Source organism: Strongylocentrotus purpuratus, unplaced genomic scaffold, assembly GCF_000002235.5.
Source record: "Strongylocentrotus purpuratus isolate Spur 01 unplaced genomic scaffold, Spur_5.0 spur5_scaffold_6, whole genome shotgun sequence".
Classification (NCBI taxonomy): Eukaryota; Metazoa; Echinodermata; class Echinoidea; order Camarodonta; family Strongylocentrotidae; genus Strongylocentrotus; species Strongylocentrotus purpuratus.
The window spans coordinates 48993741-49010600 of record NW_022145612.1 but is presented as its reverse complement, the minus strand read 5'-3'; the positions used below and the strand labels follow the sequence as shown (position 1 = coordinate 49010600).

The 16860-nt window shown below is 41.4% G+C and overlaps 1 protein-coding gene across 1 annotated transcript in view; it reads right to left on the bottom strand.

Moving 5' to 3' along the window:
- Positions 1–3610, bottom strand: part of LOC578743 (plexin-A4) — a 61302-nt gene extending 57692 nt beyond the window's left edge. Inside the window, exons 1-2 of the mRNA XM_030973320.1 lie at positions 3361–3610; positions 994–2103 (exon numbers count right to left, since the gene is read on the bottom strand). Coding sequence (XP_030829180.1) covers positions 994–2019 — 1026 coding nt within the window. The 5' untranslated portion in view covers positions 2020–2103; positions 3361–3610. The remainder of the gene's footprint in view (positions 1–993; positions 2104–3360) is intronic.
- Positions 3611–16860: the final 13250 nt, after the last annotated feature.

The following is a 16860-nucleotide window of genomic DNA, read 5'->3' as shown; positions in this document are numbered from 1 at the left end:
CCAAAAATCTAATCAGTCTATCTCACTCAAGTCACTACGGTGATGCATGCCAACACATACTTGGGCTTAAAGCCCATCTGTACTAGTTTGGCTAGGAGGGATTGAAACACAAGTCAGAAAAAATCTTGGAACCAGTGTGATTTGAACCTGCCATCTTCCGCTGCCGGGCAGCGACTCCAGGCCATCCCTTGTCCATGGCACAGTCACAATGAACTGAAAACAAATACCTCAACTCTCCAGAGTTATTCTGCCTCTTTGAATATTCATCAAACCTCCGTTATAGGACAATAGCTTTGAATGTTGGGCTATAGATGTAATTTCAATTTGTAAAGAATTTGTTTTGGCTTGCACCCTGTTTCGGTTTTATCATCATTGAATGACAAAGAAATTTTTTAATATTCTTTGCTTGGATGTTAAAAAAAAACAATAAACTGAAACTTACCATGTCTCAAAATACACAACTAAAGGAATACAGTTATGGTAAACTTCATGCAATAAGCATGGATGAATTTTTAAATTATTTTGTACTTCTTAACCCCCCCCCCCCCCCCCCCTGCTTTCGAGAAATTGAAAAATCAAAATTTACCAGTGCTCCCAGTAAATTTCAAATAGGTACTGTAGCTGCATGCGACCATGAAAATCTCAGAAATGCAGTTCTGATAAATAATTTCCAAGGGGAATGGCAAATCGGTCGAATGTAGTCAAGAAACATTGTTTTAAAGCTAAAGTAATATCAGTCTTGAGAGGGAGCTATACAATATAGAGAGTTTATTATTTACAATTTCATCACTTTAGACTGGATTTCAACCGCAACAACGATCATTGAATATTGTCATATCGAATATGTTTCTAATGTTCATTTAAACCAAATTCATGACCCCATACCAAAACTTTGTATTACCTCTAAGCTAAATAGATATCACAACTCAAAATTGTAATCATGAGAAATAACTCTGTTTCTGAGAGTAGAGAAATGAAATTGTATGTACTGACCCTTGCAAGAGGTGTGCAAATTGAATTGCCGTCTTCGCCGCTCATGTATGATATTCCTGTTCCACTACAGCTATCTGAATTAATAACACAGCCACAAGTAGCATCAACAAACTTATCCTGAATGTCATTCATTGTGTATGAACACAAGGCCGAATATGTTTCATCTGTGAAGACACCATACAGTACATCATTCGAATCAATATAGACTGCTTGAAGAGTGCTATACGACCCGGACTGGCATGACAATGTGATTTCAGAGTATGCATCAAGGTCACTTTGAGTATTGTCTGTACAGATTCTACCTAGTCTTGAATTTTCTGAACCACTATGTGCAATAAAATAGTTATAAGTCTTCCAGGAAACTCCTTGAGTATAATTAACTGCAGCAATTACACCAACTATTTCTCCTGTATATTCAAATATGTATTCTGGATCAAGTGGGTGCATCAGTTCTCTCTGAGTGATTGGTTGTGCCCCACTATCGACTTGGGGTAGGGATTGGGCAACATACATGATTACCGTACGGTCATCATCGTCTCCAAACTTTCGAACTGCGACAACTCCTGCAGACATACCTTCGACATGTACTACTTCTCTGTGGATCGTGTAACCAAATTCTCTTGAAATATTCATCAAATTCCTAAGTTCGCATTTGCCTAGTGGTCCACCGCACTGAACGAGTTTACTAACAGGTGATGGCGCTACCTCCAAGATCTTGGTATCATACTGGCATAGGTCCTCACATGGGTCCTTACTTGGAACTGTGCTCTCCTGCTGCAGTAGGGTCAAATTCAAGGCAAGCTGATAAAGTGTTGAGACTCCTCCAATGTAGACAAAGTCTGTTCCACTTTCATTGCTGACCACCATCTGGTTGAGCTCCGTGCCTGACACATCTTCAAAATCGGCTTTGAGGTAGGATGACAGCTGGCCATCCCTGCTTCCATCGATGCATTCCACCCACATCACCACAGCGATCAAGACGAGGAAGTAGTGCGGCCTCCATTTTACTTTCTGCATGGAAGCCATGTTGATAAGGCAATGTCTGGTAGAACGTATAGACAAGAGAAGTCCCTACTCACTAACCTTCCATACAATGAATATAGCACCAACCTGAAACAAAACAAGAAAAAACAAGAGAAAAAGGCATTATCACATTGATAGGCCCATTTACACAGTGCAAACACCATTTTGAAAGTTATAAGTTATTTGACTGCCATTTACACTACTGTACTAGAAAAACCCATTAAAAACCCGTTGGTATTTGCTCATTCCAATGTTGTTGGTGAACTACACTGTCTATGTCTGTATAGTGTGTATGAGCGATTTGCATGCTCGTACTGAAGGGGGAGAGTCACGTGGCCAAAAACCAGAATCATTAACTACAATTACTAATAATAGCCACCAGAGCAACAACAATTCATATTTAGAACAATTCTATTACAAAAACTGAAGGCTGAAGCATATAAACTGTACTAAGCTGCTAAGTATTAAAGCTGCTCCCTCCAGATATCTTGGTTTCTGCAACAGCAGAAACCTTCCGTGGCCGTGGAACCCTATTCTAGAAATGCCATTGATGGCTGAAAATTATTTGTACTTGCACTGTGTACATAATACACCAATTGACTGCACTGCACAAGAGCACCTTGCCAGACATTTCAACCTTGACGTTATATCCTGACTGACGGATCCTCTCAAGTACCGACGTAGAAGTAGTTAGACTTTAGCATGGTTGCATCTTTTGCATCATGTTAGTCTTGGTTTAAACATACATTTCCATGAAAGTTGCTCTTGGATACAGATCACTACAACTTAATAAGGAAGATCATGATTCACCTGTTCGTGTTAATTCCTCTTAAAGATAAAGGCCAGTTATGGTCCTGCGATTACATTGTGAAAGAAACGTTGTGGAATCGATCAGAAAAGGTTGATCTTCTAGCATAAAAGTATTGGTGTGTACTGCAAGGTTCTGGAATCATCAAAATGATAAGAAATTTGGCCCAGTCTTCGTAAAGATACAAGCACTGTACACAGAAAGATGTATATGGGACTTCACACACGTGCGCGACCCGTGCGTTTATCTCTCACACACCAATAGATAAACTAATTGACCAAATATATCAATTACATGTAGTAGGCGGTTTTCCGGCAAAATTGTTATCATCATGTATTAGTCAAAACATACTCTTTCACATATTTGGTAATAAGAGGTTCCATTTCATTTTTTGAAATTGGGGCGTTTCCAATACTGGTCTTTACCTTTTCTCGACTTAAATACATCACACCTACCACCACATAACGTCCCCCTCATTTTGTGTGAATACGAATACACAGTCGCAAGTGTTGGAAGAAGTTCATCAAACAACTTACCGTAACCTTGTGGCTCGTAAACACTACACACAGTTTAACTTTGCTTGTACTGCAAGAACATTATAATTGACTCCGATAGTACTTCCTAAAAAGTAGACTAGAATCAGTGTTCCTTGCTCAAAACCCTCGGTGAAAGTTAAACAGTTTTTTCAGGTAGCAATGGATGTTACAGGTTTTGTGAGGCGAATGACAATACTTCCTAGTTGCTTGCAGTCTGACTTACTCTAGAAAGATTGCAACGAAGGTACATACGCAAATTGGGTGCAGAATTATGAGAATGATCCTACTTCCGCATTTAGACAACACCAACATTTTGGAGGGGTGTGGAGGGACTATTATTAGAAACTAAATCTTACATTGGATTCCAAAACATGATGAATCTTACAAACGAGCTTTATTTTATTCAATATTGTCACTTTTTACTAATTTAACTATATCTACAGCGAAAAGGTATTCACAAAAGCAGCAATATATATTCCAAATCGTGGAGCTTTTTTATTTTGCAATCGATTTCGGGTGTACGTACGTGCGTAAAATTAGGGAAAACCCCTGTCCAATTTCGTTGACAACGCGCGGAGTACGCGTGTGTGCAAATCGGCGGGGACAACGTTTCGCCTCATGTTTCCCTAACAGTTTTCCACGACTGATCGCTTTGTCTACAAGTGTAAATAATCAATAAGGAATTTCTTAATCGCAAAAATAAAATGCCTAGACTATGAACAGTCAGAAAATCGGTCAAAACGTCTTACCATCAAAACATGACATCAAACATCAAAACATCACCGTAGTTTTACTATTACATTCTCGTCGTAATTATTTTTACCATCAAATTTTCTTTCCAAAAAGGAAATAGGGACCGCTATTTCAGAATGTCATTTTGCTCTGATTCACAGTTTCATTTCTAATGTCTTCCATCAAAGATGTCCCGTATAAGGATGACTCAATATCGCCCCGGTAACAATTGCTCTGGGCTTCAGTATTAGGGTTGGGGTTATGATTTGTTTTTAAGTTTGATTTCTGAATAGGGTTAGGGCAGGGGTGGTGGAGAGTCTTACAAAGTGGAAAGGGGCACCAACAAAAGGAAATACCAACGCGAAAATATCGGAAAATATACCATTATTAGACATTGGTATGCACCCCCTAATCTGTGATTACATTATCAGGGACAGGCGCGCCGGAAGCAGTTTGGGATTGGGGGGGGGGGGGGGCAAACATTCCAGGGGGCTCACCTTCCAGGGGCAGTGACGTAAGGAGCAAAAACGTTTGGAAGGGGGGGGGGGCAGAAGAAAAATCTGCATCACTACCACTCTTACTCGTTACATGCAGGCACCGCGGAACGTTTGTCAAATTGGAGTATTTTTCAAATTGGAGGCTGAGCCCACGGAAGCTCAGGGTTTTTAGGCATTAAATTACGGTCAGATAAGCATATTTAGATACCGTATTTGTGACACTGGTAGGTCACTAATTGGCGGAGAGTCCAGGGAGCAGAGCCCCGGAAGCTCAGGGGTTTTAGTTATTTAATTACGGTTAGATGAGCACCCAGGGGCTCTCTTTAAGGCCACTGATGTGGTCCAGGGGGCAGAGCCCCCGAAAGCTCAGAAGTTTTAATATTTAACTACGGTCAGATGAACATCCAGATGACCGCCTTAGGGCCTTTGGTGGGGACCAGGGGGCAGAGCCCCCGGAAGCTCAGGGGTTTTAGGTATTCAATTACGGTCAGAGGAGCATCCAGGGGCCGCCTTAGGGCCCTTGGGGAGGTCCAGGAGCAGAGCCCCCGGAAGCTCAGGGGTTTTAGGTATTTAATTACGGTCAGACGAGCATCCAGGGGCCCGCCTTAGGGCCCTTGGTGGGGTCCAGGGGGTAGAGCCCCCGGAAGCTCGTGGGTTTTAGGTATCTAATAACGGTCAGATGAGCATCCAGGGGACCTTGGTGGGGTCCGGGGGCGGACCTCCCTTAAGCTCTTGGGTATTAGGCATTTAATTACGGTCAGATGACCATATTTTGATACCTCATTTGTGACATTGGCAGGTCACTTATTTTTTTCTCTTTTTCTTTCTTTCTTTTTCTCTGTAACATACTTTTTCAAAAAGTGAAGGGGCTCGAGCCCCCGAGCCCAGCCGTTTTGCAGACCATGACATAGAGGATTGGCTAAATAAGCATATGTTTCGCCCGACTTTAAATTTGGGAATTTCTAAATTTTCCAACAAACGCATAAAAAGGTATGAATTACAAAACAAATGAGAAAAAATACCGGAAAATCATGTCATTTCAGCAACATTTGGAAATCACTGGTATCGAATAAAAAATAACCCACCCCCCCCTAACCCATCAGTACGCCAGCGTTCAGGGGCTCATGTCTTCTCACCCCTATAACAAAAAACAGACACGCTTTTCCATTCTCTCACAATAATGTCCACGATATGCGCGTATCGCTATTATAAAAACCTCCATTGATAAACATAGGTGGCATGCGCAATGTTTAGGACATTTAATTCCTGCATGTTAACTTTACTTTTGTTTTAATGGAATTTTATATGTGATTTAATTCAGGATTTTTTTATTGTTATGTTCTTTTGGGTTAAAAATACAAACTATCTTTACTCCTTTACTGCTTTTTCTTTTTTTCTTTTTTTTTTTTTTTTTTTGGGGGGGGGGGGGGAATGCGTTTTGCCCCCCCCCCCACTTTTTTGGTTGGGGGGGGGGGGGGGCAACTGGCCCCTGCCCCCCCCCCCCACTTCCGGCGCCTATGATCAGGGAATTATGTTTCTCTCTTATACATAGTTGAAGATACTGCTTTAGCATCATAATCATGCTTATACTCATCAAATTTTTCCATTCATGCACTTTCCCCTCAGTTACTGACATGTTTGGTCCCTTTTTCCATCCTCGCCGTTTCGCCCAGCAAGTTGTTGAAGTAGTCGTAGCATTGCTATCCTTTCTTCAACAGTGTTCTCTTTGATAATACTCCTTCTTCGTTGTTTTCCTCCTTGTTAGCTAAATTCATGAGTTTCCAACTTAACTTATCTTTCTTGGGTATACTTAGACTGCTTGTGTTTTGCTTTATCTAGTATCCTCATCGGGATCATGTGATAAGCAGGGGCGGCGCCAGGTTATTTTGTTATGGGGTGAATAAGCGCGCCACGCTTAAATGGCTCGCTTTGGTGCATACTTTTTGCCAACTTCAACTAACAAGGAACAAGAACGCAGGTGGTGTCTAAGGGGGATGTACCCCCTCAGAAGTTGAAGAATTGTTTGAAATTGATGGATAAATGGCTTGATTTGGTGCATATTTTTTTGCGAAATTAAAGAGAAAACAGTCTTTAGTTCAACTAACAAGAACAAGAACGCAGGGGGGGGGGGGTGTAACCATATTTTTCAGAAGGGTTGTTATAGATGAATTTGTCGTTTCAATTGAACAATCAGCGATAAGGTTTAGGAGATACAAAGGATTAATTTGATTTTTTTTTCAGTTGGTGAAAGGTTTTTCATCGTAAACCAATGTTTGAGCTTCCGTTAATGTGAATGTAATAATGACGCGTCTATTAATATAATCTGATTTGGTTTGTTTTTCTCTCTTTTTCTTTATTTTCTCTATCTTTATTTTGACCCCCTCTCCACCCGCCCTGCCTTTCGTCATAATTTACATTTTATAGTTCTCTTTTTCCTAGCCTTCCTCCTTCTCGTCCCCTTTCTTTTCTTTTCTTCTCCTTCTTTTCCTTTCCTTTTCCTTTCCTTTTCCTTCTCCTTTTCCTCTTTCTCCTTCCTTTCCTCTTCCCTTTTTTCAAAATGAAAGGGGGTGCGGCCGCACCCCCTACCCCCCTGTGGCGCCGCTTCTGATTTTTAGCTATAGGTTGACTTCCTCTCTGGCTTATTTGACTCTTGGGTCCTCCGAGTATGGAGTTTTATTGGGTCTCATTATAAAGTTCCGTTGCCACTTCATTGTTTATTTTAAGAAGCTGGCAATATTTCAGTAAGAAATTTCCCTCACTTTCGTCTTCTAGTATGCTGAATCTGTTGTTGATTCCTTTGCTATATCTTTCTTGCAACTCGATCCTTCTTTCAAGACAGACAATGCAAAACTCGACCACTTGCAGTTGCTGCTTTTCTTAAAGGTAATAGAAAGTTTTTGAAAAATTTTGAAATTTGGCCGGATAGTGATTCTTTACAATTTTGAAATATTTGGATGCCTTTAGCACCCAAAACAATTCTGCTTTCGCCAAAAACTTAAATATCAAAATTTACAGGTGCTCCCGGTAAATTTCGATAATAAATTATTTTCAAATAGCGCCTACGGCCATACAATGGTAGCTGCGACAATGAAAATCTCAGAATATGTAGTTGTGATATATAATTTCAAATGGGAATAGCGAATTGGTCGATTTTAGTATTAGCTAAATTAATATCTTGACCTTGAGAGGGAGCTATACAACGAAAATTGTTTATTATTTACAATTTCATCATTTAGAGTCGATTTCAACCGCGACACCGATCACTGAATATTGTAGGATCGCACTATGTTTCCAACATGTTCATTATTTTGTACCAAATCTATGACCCCGTACAAAAACTTTGTAAAACCTTTAAGCTGAGCTTAATTTTTGCTGCATGACACAGTAATGTTCAATAATCCTATCCAATGCTTGTGAAGTTCCGTATGATTCTACATTAATGAGGAGTGTTCATACATATCTTCCTCATGAGGATGTAGTCCATAATTATAACAGTAGATATTCCCTACCACAAGTATGTTTTCCACATTTCAAGTAGACCCCATGTTCATGGTTGCATCATGGAAAGTGAAGTTACCGTGCTCATGCAGGCCTGATCCTGGCATCAACATCGCCAAAAAACTAGACGAACTATGAGCTGTGTCAGTACATCAGATCGAGATGCCTGTTAAAGAAATAATTTTTTACCTCCTCTTCACTGGCGTTGGTTTGGCTGACGCAACTACATATTATATCAGGAAAGTTTTGTCCTGTAAATTCAGCTATGCATGATGCGATCTATAATTAACTTGTTCTCGGTGAGTACTGCGCCGTGGCTGATTTTCTGCTTATTATTTTATAAGACATGCCTACTACTATATTTGCAGCTCCCGATGTACTCCTGTATTTACAGCTCCAGTTTTGTTTCTGTAGCCTGTTGAAGTAACGAACTTGTAGCGACTGGTGCTCTCTGATATTCATTTACCAAGTTTGCTCTTGGATGCCTAATAATTCTATTAATTCCTTAAAGGGGCATGTTCCCCATATTCCAGAGGGCGTTCAAAATACGTACCCGCTGGCGGACGGTGCTAGCTGCCTATTGACACCAACAGAATACGGCTCTTACGCAGATGGCATGTTCTGAATGCCCGCACAATGCCGATTAGCGCATACATGTGCCGAAGTAATACCAATCGCAGTTCGGCTCTAAGATTCGGCTGCTGTTTCCGCCCACTTTCGTGACGTCACAATCGGCAGCGATTAGCTGGCTTGGCGAAGGCAGGCCAGGACTCGCGTACTTTGATTGACAGCTGTATGCAAATTAGAAGTCGATCTTCGGTACCAAGATGGCGATGACTAGAGCAGCGATAATGATTTAATGATTGTTTAACGGGTAACGTATATAATTGTTTTAATTTTATTTGATTGTAGGCTACATGCATCGTTTTGTACACCTTTAATTTCATGTGTTTTTTTGGATATAAATTCAACTCAATCAATCCTCATCAGACTTGTCCCGTCCCAAAATCTTTGATGACAAGCCGTCATGAGCTTCATTGTGTGCAGTGGTTTTTCTTCGAGTGTCAAAAAGTAATTAATAGGGACTTGAACCCTAGTATAATTGTAGTTTTGTTCTATCACAACATTTCAGTTGCTAGCTTGTACTCAACTGGGCGCAACTTCTAGGTCTATTTGGTGCGTTTTGGAAGTCTGGGGAAGGTCCCGGGAAGGTCCCATAATAATAATAATAGTGATAATAATCATGATAATATATAATAATAATCATAATAATAATCATTATTATGATAATAATGATTAAAATAATGATAATTGAACTAATAATAATGATAGTAATGATAACAATATAATAATAACAGTATATGATAAAAACGATAATAATCATGATAACCATAACAGTGAACATTTTGTAATTAATGCACCGTGTCTGTCAACATTGACACTCCTAGCGCGCAGTTGTGAGAAAATGGTAGAATAATAATTATGTGGTCATACATCATTCTGTAAAGCAATTCTAGAAAAAGAAAGCGAATTTTAACATACGTCATGACATGATTTTGCAATAATAGAATTTCAACATCATTTCCAACATAAAAACATGGCTATATACATCCACCTAATATACAAAATATGAATGGAAACGGATAGGAAATAAAGTTAATAGCTAATCAAGGAAAATTACAGTAACATAAGACAAAAGAGAAGTAAAAATGTTGGGAACAGAAACGTTTTTAACTGAGATTTGAACTGTGAGTAGATATCTCATTTCAGAGGTGAGGAGGGAGGCATCGTTTTTCACAGTTCAAGACCAGAACCTGAAAGCGAGATTGACCAATAAAAGGGAATACTCTAGAGAGGGAGTAAAAATGTACTCTCCTAAATAATTTGGCGCCCGAGAGAAGAGATGCCTCCGCCTAAACTGACCCTGTACATGGGATAAACATGATTAGTAATACTCTTCTCTTCTTGTCCATTTTTTTAAACCCCCTAATCCTTTTTTAAAATAAAAAAGTCACTAGAAAATGTGACATGTGAGATGTTTTCTTATTCATAAATTGTTGGTTTGGTTTTCGAGGGATATTTTTCTGACTCGTGCTGAATAGTGGATGTGCGCCATCTCTATTTCACAGGGCGGACACTTATCACTAAGGACGCCGTATTCTCTCGTTCGTTAGAACTAGTCGTCGACACGTATACCGCGTAGTAACTTAAAACGGCGCCGCGAAAAAAATACCACCACCACGGCCATCATTACATGCACGCCTCCGCCCATTCCTCTCTCGAGGTGCGAAATGGAGTGAAAATCCGAGTCGATATCATTTTAGTAATAAACCACTGTTTGTTTTTCGTATATCGTAGGTAGACAGGAAGGGGAACAGATTCCAACGTTACAACGATACCAAATGTTGTTTCCAACTCACCTGCGAAAAGGAGGAAACCAGGCTGTTTGCAATATCCGGATTCAAGAAAGAGATGACATTTGCATTGAGTGCCAACAGCGGTAGTTTGGTTAGTTCAGTCCCACTCATAGCCTCTTCTGTGCTGTTGGAGTAGTTGTATGGCGCGAAATGTAAAAGAAGTCACTACTAAACGGAACAGCAAACTTGAGAGCTTTCTCAAAATAAACCTGCCAGAAAGTGCTTATGAACGCAGGCGCGGATCCAGGGGGGGGGGGGGGCCGGGGGGGCCGCCCCCCCCCCCCTGTGAAGAAAAAAAAGGGAAAAAAAAGAAGGAAAAAAAAAAGAAAGGACAAAAAAGGAGGACAAAAAAAGAAAAGAGAGAGAGAGAGAGAGAAGGAAAAGACGGGAAAGAGGAGAGAAAGGGAAAGAAAGAACAGGAAGAAGAAAAGAAAAGGGGGAAGAAGTGATGGGTGGGGGAGGGGGGGGGGGCGAAAGAGCCTCGCCTCCCCCCTCCCCCAATCAAAAAAATAAGAGAGAATGAAGGAAATAGAAAGAAGGGGGTATCCGTTGCAATTTTTCCGCCAACAAGTTGTGGATCGGGGTGGGGGTGGGGCAAAATGCCCTTGCCTCCCCCCGCCCCGCTAAAAAAAAGAGAGAAAGATGGAAAAGGAAAAAAGGAGAGCTAAAAGGGACCGGGAAAAAAGGGTGAAAAGAAGGGGAAATAGATCATTTGCACTTAATCCCGCCAACAACGTGTGGAGAAGGGTGGGGGGCCGAAATGACCTTGTCTCCCCCCCCCCCCCCCCCCCCCCCCATCAAACCTAAAAGACAGAAAAGGATGGGAAGGGAAAGGGAAAGAGGAGAGAAAGGGAAATTAAAAAAAAGAGAAAGAAGAAAGGTAGGGGAGATCAGTTGCAATTTTTCCGCCAACAACGTGTAGATCGGGGGGGGGGGGCACTGGCGCATTGATCGGGGAGGGGGCTCGGGGGAAAAAAATTAAACGCGGTTTATTTCTTATTCCATAACGGTGGTTTACACATAATGCTGAAATGACATAATTTTCCGAGATTTTTCCTCATTCTTTAGTAAATTATACTTTTTTATGCGTTTGTAAATTAACAGCCAGGCAAGAAATATGCTTCCTGAGATGCCTACATGTCAGGTCCCGCGGAACGGCGGGGATTGGGAGCCTCCAGCTCCCCCCCCCCCAATTTTTTTTTTGGAAAAGCATTTTAAAGAAAATGGAAAGAGAGCAAGAAAGAAAGAATAGTTAACTACCAGTGTCACAACAAAATAAGGTATCAAAAATTGCTCATCTGACCGTAATTAAACGCGTAAAACCCCTGAGCTTTCGGGGCTCTGCCCCCGGGACCCAACCAAGGGCCCTTGGGCAGGCCCCTTGATACTCATCTGACCGCAATTTAGTGCCTAAAACCCTTGATCTTCTGGGGGCTCCGCCCGCTGGACCTCACGCCAATCAATGTCCTGCTAGTGTCACAAATAAAGTATAAAAATATGTTCATCTGATCGTTATCAAATGCCTAAACCCCTGAGCTTCCGGGGGTTCTGCCCCCTGGACCCCACTGGATGCTAATCTGACGGTAATGTAATGCTTAAAACCACTGGGCTTCTGGGGGCTCCGCCTGCTGGACCTCACGCCAGGCGCGGATCCAGGATTTCTTAGGGGAGGGGGCCCCAACTTCTTTTTTTTGTTTGCTCCCGAAAATTTGAAAATCGCGCCGGCTGAAAAGTCGCTCAGTGGGGGGGGGGGGGGGGGGGGGGGGGGGGGGGGTAGTGAGCAGTTTTTTGTTTTTTTTTATCCTCAAAAAAAAATTTCAATTTGCACCCCCCCCCCCTTGAGCGCAAGGGGGGGGGGCCCAACCCCCCAAAAAGGTAAAAATCACGTGATTTTACATGATTTTTTTCTCAAGGGGGGGGGGGGGGCCCAACCCCCAAAAAAGGTAAAAATCACGTGATTTTACATGATTTTTTTCTCCCCGGGCCCCCCCCCTGGATCCGCCACTGCCTCACGCCAATCAGTGTCCTGCCAGTGTCACAAATAAGGTATACAAAATGTTCATCTGACCGTAACCAATTGCCTGAAACCCCTGAGATTCAGGGGTTTCCGCAACCTCGACTCCACCAGAGGCCCTGAGGCGGGCCCCTGAATGTTATCTGACCGTAATTTGCCTTCAACCCATGAGTTTCCGGGGGCGGACAAGGTATCAAAAGATGTTCATCTGACCGCAGGCGCGTAGCCAGGGGGGCAGTGGGGGCGCCCCCCCCAAAAAAAAAACGCCGGCCAAAAAAAAAAGAGAGGAGAGAAAAGGAAAAGGACGTTTAAAGAAAAAGGAGCAGACAAAAAACATTTTTGAAATTCATACAAGGATTAGGAGTCGAAAACGGTACAACGAATCGTCTTCTTTCTCTAATGATTTAATGAAACGTAAAAGTTTCCGCGCTTCGCGCGGGAGGGGGAAAACTGTATTCAGACGAGGATTATTTTCGACACCGGTACAACGAATCGTCTTGTTTCTCTAATAATTAAATGTCAAAGCTTCCGCGCTACGCGCCGGAGGTGGGGTAACTGAATTAAGACAAGGATTAAGAGTTGAGAACGGTACAACGAATCGTCTTCTTTCTCTAATGATTTAATGAAACGTAAAAGCTTCTACGCTTCACGCGGGAGGGGGAAAACTGTATACAGACGAGCAGGCACGTACGCAGGGGGGGGGGGGGGGTTAGGGGTTGAACCCCCCCTTCTGTTTTTTTTATTTGTGTATTTTGGAGCAAACCTCCCCCCCCCCCGTTTTTGTGATGTTTTATTTTTTATTTATTTTTTAAATTAAAAAAGATAAAAAATTATGTCAATGGCTGACCTAAAAGGTGACTTCACCCCCCCCCCCAACGGAACAAAATGTCAAATTTTCAAATTTCGAGGCCAAAAAAAAAAAAAAAGTGACCCCCCCCGCTTATTTAGCGGCTGGCTGAGTCGTTGCGATTTTTTTTTTTGACCAAAAAAAGAAAGTGGCCCCCCCCCCAAGAAATCCTGGATCCCCGCCTGGCCAGTCGGAGAACGAATTTTTTTAATCAAATTATGGAAATGCAAGCAGTACTTTAAACAAACAGAACTTTGTTATTCCTGGCTCATTTTTCCTGATTGAGGCGTCATATGAAAGGGTAGAAAATGAACTTCCTAGAAATCTCATTTTCTCTTTGAAATTCAGATAACGCCCTAAAAATGACTTTTTGGTACCCTCTCTTCAAACTATTTTAATCACTCATGTATGAAATATGCATCATATGAGTTGCATTAACTGAAAGAATGGGATCTAAGCTTTACAAATATGTGTCATTTATTTATTATAATTGTGATTAAGTTAAGATAAAACATCGATAATTCTCGGTTTCATTTTTTCTGGGACACACTGTATACAGGTTTCACTTACGTTAACAATGACGTCATCGGGGGTGGTACAGCTACTTGACCCATCCAAGGTACATCCGCCTCCAAAGACACACCAGTCACAACCAAAATCACTCATTACACATTCTGAACAACTAATGGTCAAGAAAATAGAATGAAGATGGGACAAAAAAAGATTAGTGTAAAAGGACAAATCCATGGAAATTGCTCACTTGCCAAAATCATGAAAATGGCAACATCTCCAGAAATATTTTGGCCACCACAACAAATTCAGGAGCAGACAATAGAATTCAATAAGCATTTTAACCTGAGTGGTGTATCGATAGGATCGAAGTATATTTTGGCATGATTTTCTTTAATACACTCATTTTGGGTGAAAAATGTGGCAAGAATTTTGGTTAAAACATAAATCTTTGCATCTAGCTTTCCTTATTTCACGCCTCAAGCATTTCATATTTGACTTTTTTTTCTTTCACAAATTGTGATGAAGGGAACAAATATTACAGATAAGAACATTTCATGGCCTATTGAACAAGTGAAAGCAAAGCTATAGGGGTTTATAAAAAGTGGACAAAAGTTTCATGCCGCACAATAATTGAATAGCAGATGACATAATTTGTCAAATTTACCATGAAAATTGCCTTTGTTGACAAATCCTGAAGTTTCAAGTCATGAAGGTTAGCAGTTTTACGGCAGAAACAAGTACATACCCTTACAAAAATGTCCTGTGGTAAAACCACAGGATTACCACAGGACTGTACCACACGACTTTACCACATAATGGTAAATTTGGAATATTCCAATTTACCACAGGAATACTACACGCCAGTTACCACATAAAATTACCACACAAATTACCACAGGAATATTTCTGTGGTAATTTGTGTGGTTTTGGGGGACATTACCACAGGACAGTTACGTCCCAATTTACCACAGGGCTACCACAGGAATGGATTAACATGTGGTAACAGTTACCACAGAAGGGATTAGTATGTGGTACTAGATACAATGGTCCTGTAGGAATGTCCCAATTTACCATAGGAATACCACACATCAGATACCACAGGGACTACCACACAGCAGTTACCACACACATTACCACAGGACTACCACACACCGGTTACCATACAGAATACCACAGAATTACCACACGCCAGTTACCACAGGATTACCACACGCCAGTTACCACATGAATACCACACGCCAGTTACCACTTAAAATTACCACACAAATTACCACAGGAATATTTATGTGGTAATTTGTGTGGTTTTGGGGGACATTACCACAGGACAGTTACCACACGCCAGTTACCATAGGATTATCACACGCCAGTTACCACAGGATTACCACACGCCCGTTACCACAGAATTACCACACACCGGTTACCATACAGAATACCACATAATTACCACACGCCAATTACCACAGGATTACCACAGGAATACGACACGCCAATTACCACATAAAATTACCACACAAATTACCACAGGAATATTTCTGTGTTAATTTGTGTGGTTTTTAGGGACATTACCACAGGACAGTTACCACACGCCAGTTACCCAGAGGCGGCGGACCCGGGGGGGGGGGCAGGGGGGGGGGGCACAGTGCCCCCCCCCCCACTTTTTCAAGTACCCAAAAAGTGCCCCTTTTTCCATGGGAAAAGTGCCCCTTAACTTGGTAAGAAGCGCCCCTTTTTACATAAAAAGTGCCCCTATTACTATGATATGTGCCCCTGTTAATTTTTAAAAGTGCCCCCTCTCCTTTCCACCTCTGATTTGTGCCCCTTTTATTTTTACACGTACCTCTTTTCCCAGACAAGTTCCCAGTTTCCTTTGCAATAAGTGTCTATTTTCCTTTTCATAAGTGCCCTTTTTAATCTCTAGTAAGTGCCTCTTTTCGGATACGAGAAGCGCCCCTTTTCACTTTTGTTAAGCGCCTCCTTCACCTCTGATAATTGCCCTATTCGAATCTTAGAGGTGCCCCTTTTACTTTGACAATTGCCCCTTTTCCTTTGTAAGAAGTCCCCCTTTCCCTTTTAACAACTACCTCTTTTTAACTCGGATAAGCGCACCTTATATTTTCACATGTGCCCCCTTTCCTTTCTAATAAGTGCCCCTTTTCCTTATGATAAGTGCCCCCATTTAACAAAGAGCCCTTCGCCTTTTCATAAATGCCCCTTTTCACCTATGAAAATAGTCCTTTTTCATTCTCCTACTAGTGCTCCTTTTCATGTCTGGTAAATGACCCTATTCAATTCTGAGAGACAATCGTTTTATTTTGACAAGTGCCCCCTTTTCCTCCTGATAAGTGCTCTTTTCATTTCTAATAACACCCCTTTTTATTTTGACACGAGCCCCTTTTCCTTCCTAATAAATGCTCTTTTTCCTTCATAATTTCCGCTTTTCATAAAAGCCCCCTTTCACCTCCAATAAATGCCTCTATCGAAATCTGATCGGTGCTCCTTTTCTTTCAACAAATGCACATTTCCCTTTATTATTAGTGCCCCTTTTTCATTCTCATAAGTGCCTCTTTCATACATGGTGTTTGCCCCTTTTCAGGTGCGATAAGTGCCTCTTTTCACCTCTGATAATTAACCTTTTTTAACAATGATACGTGCCCCTTTTCCTTTCTTATGAGGAACCTATCCCTTTTTCATAAATGCCCCTATCAAAATCTGATGGTTGCATCGTTTCCGTCGACAAATGCCCAATTTCCATTTTCATAAGTGCCTTTTCATCCCTGGTGAGTGCCCCATTTTCACCTCTGATAATAACCCTTTGTACTTTGACACGTGCTCCTTTTATTTTCTAATAAGTGTCTTATCCCTTGGAATAAGTGTCCCCCTTTCCTCTCATCATTAAACGTGCCCCTAATTTCAAGCGACTAAGAGCAATATCTCCCAAAGCTCGCTCGCTACGCTCGCTCACATTTATAGATGTTATAATTA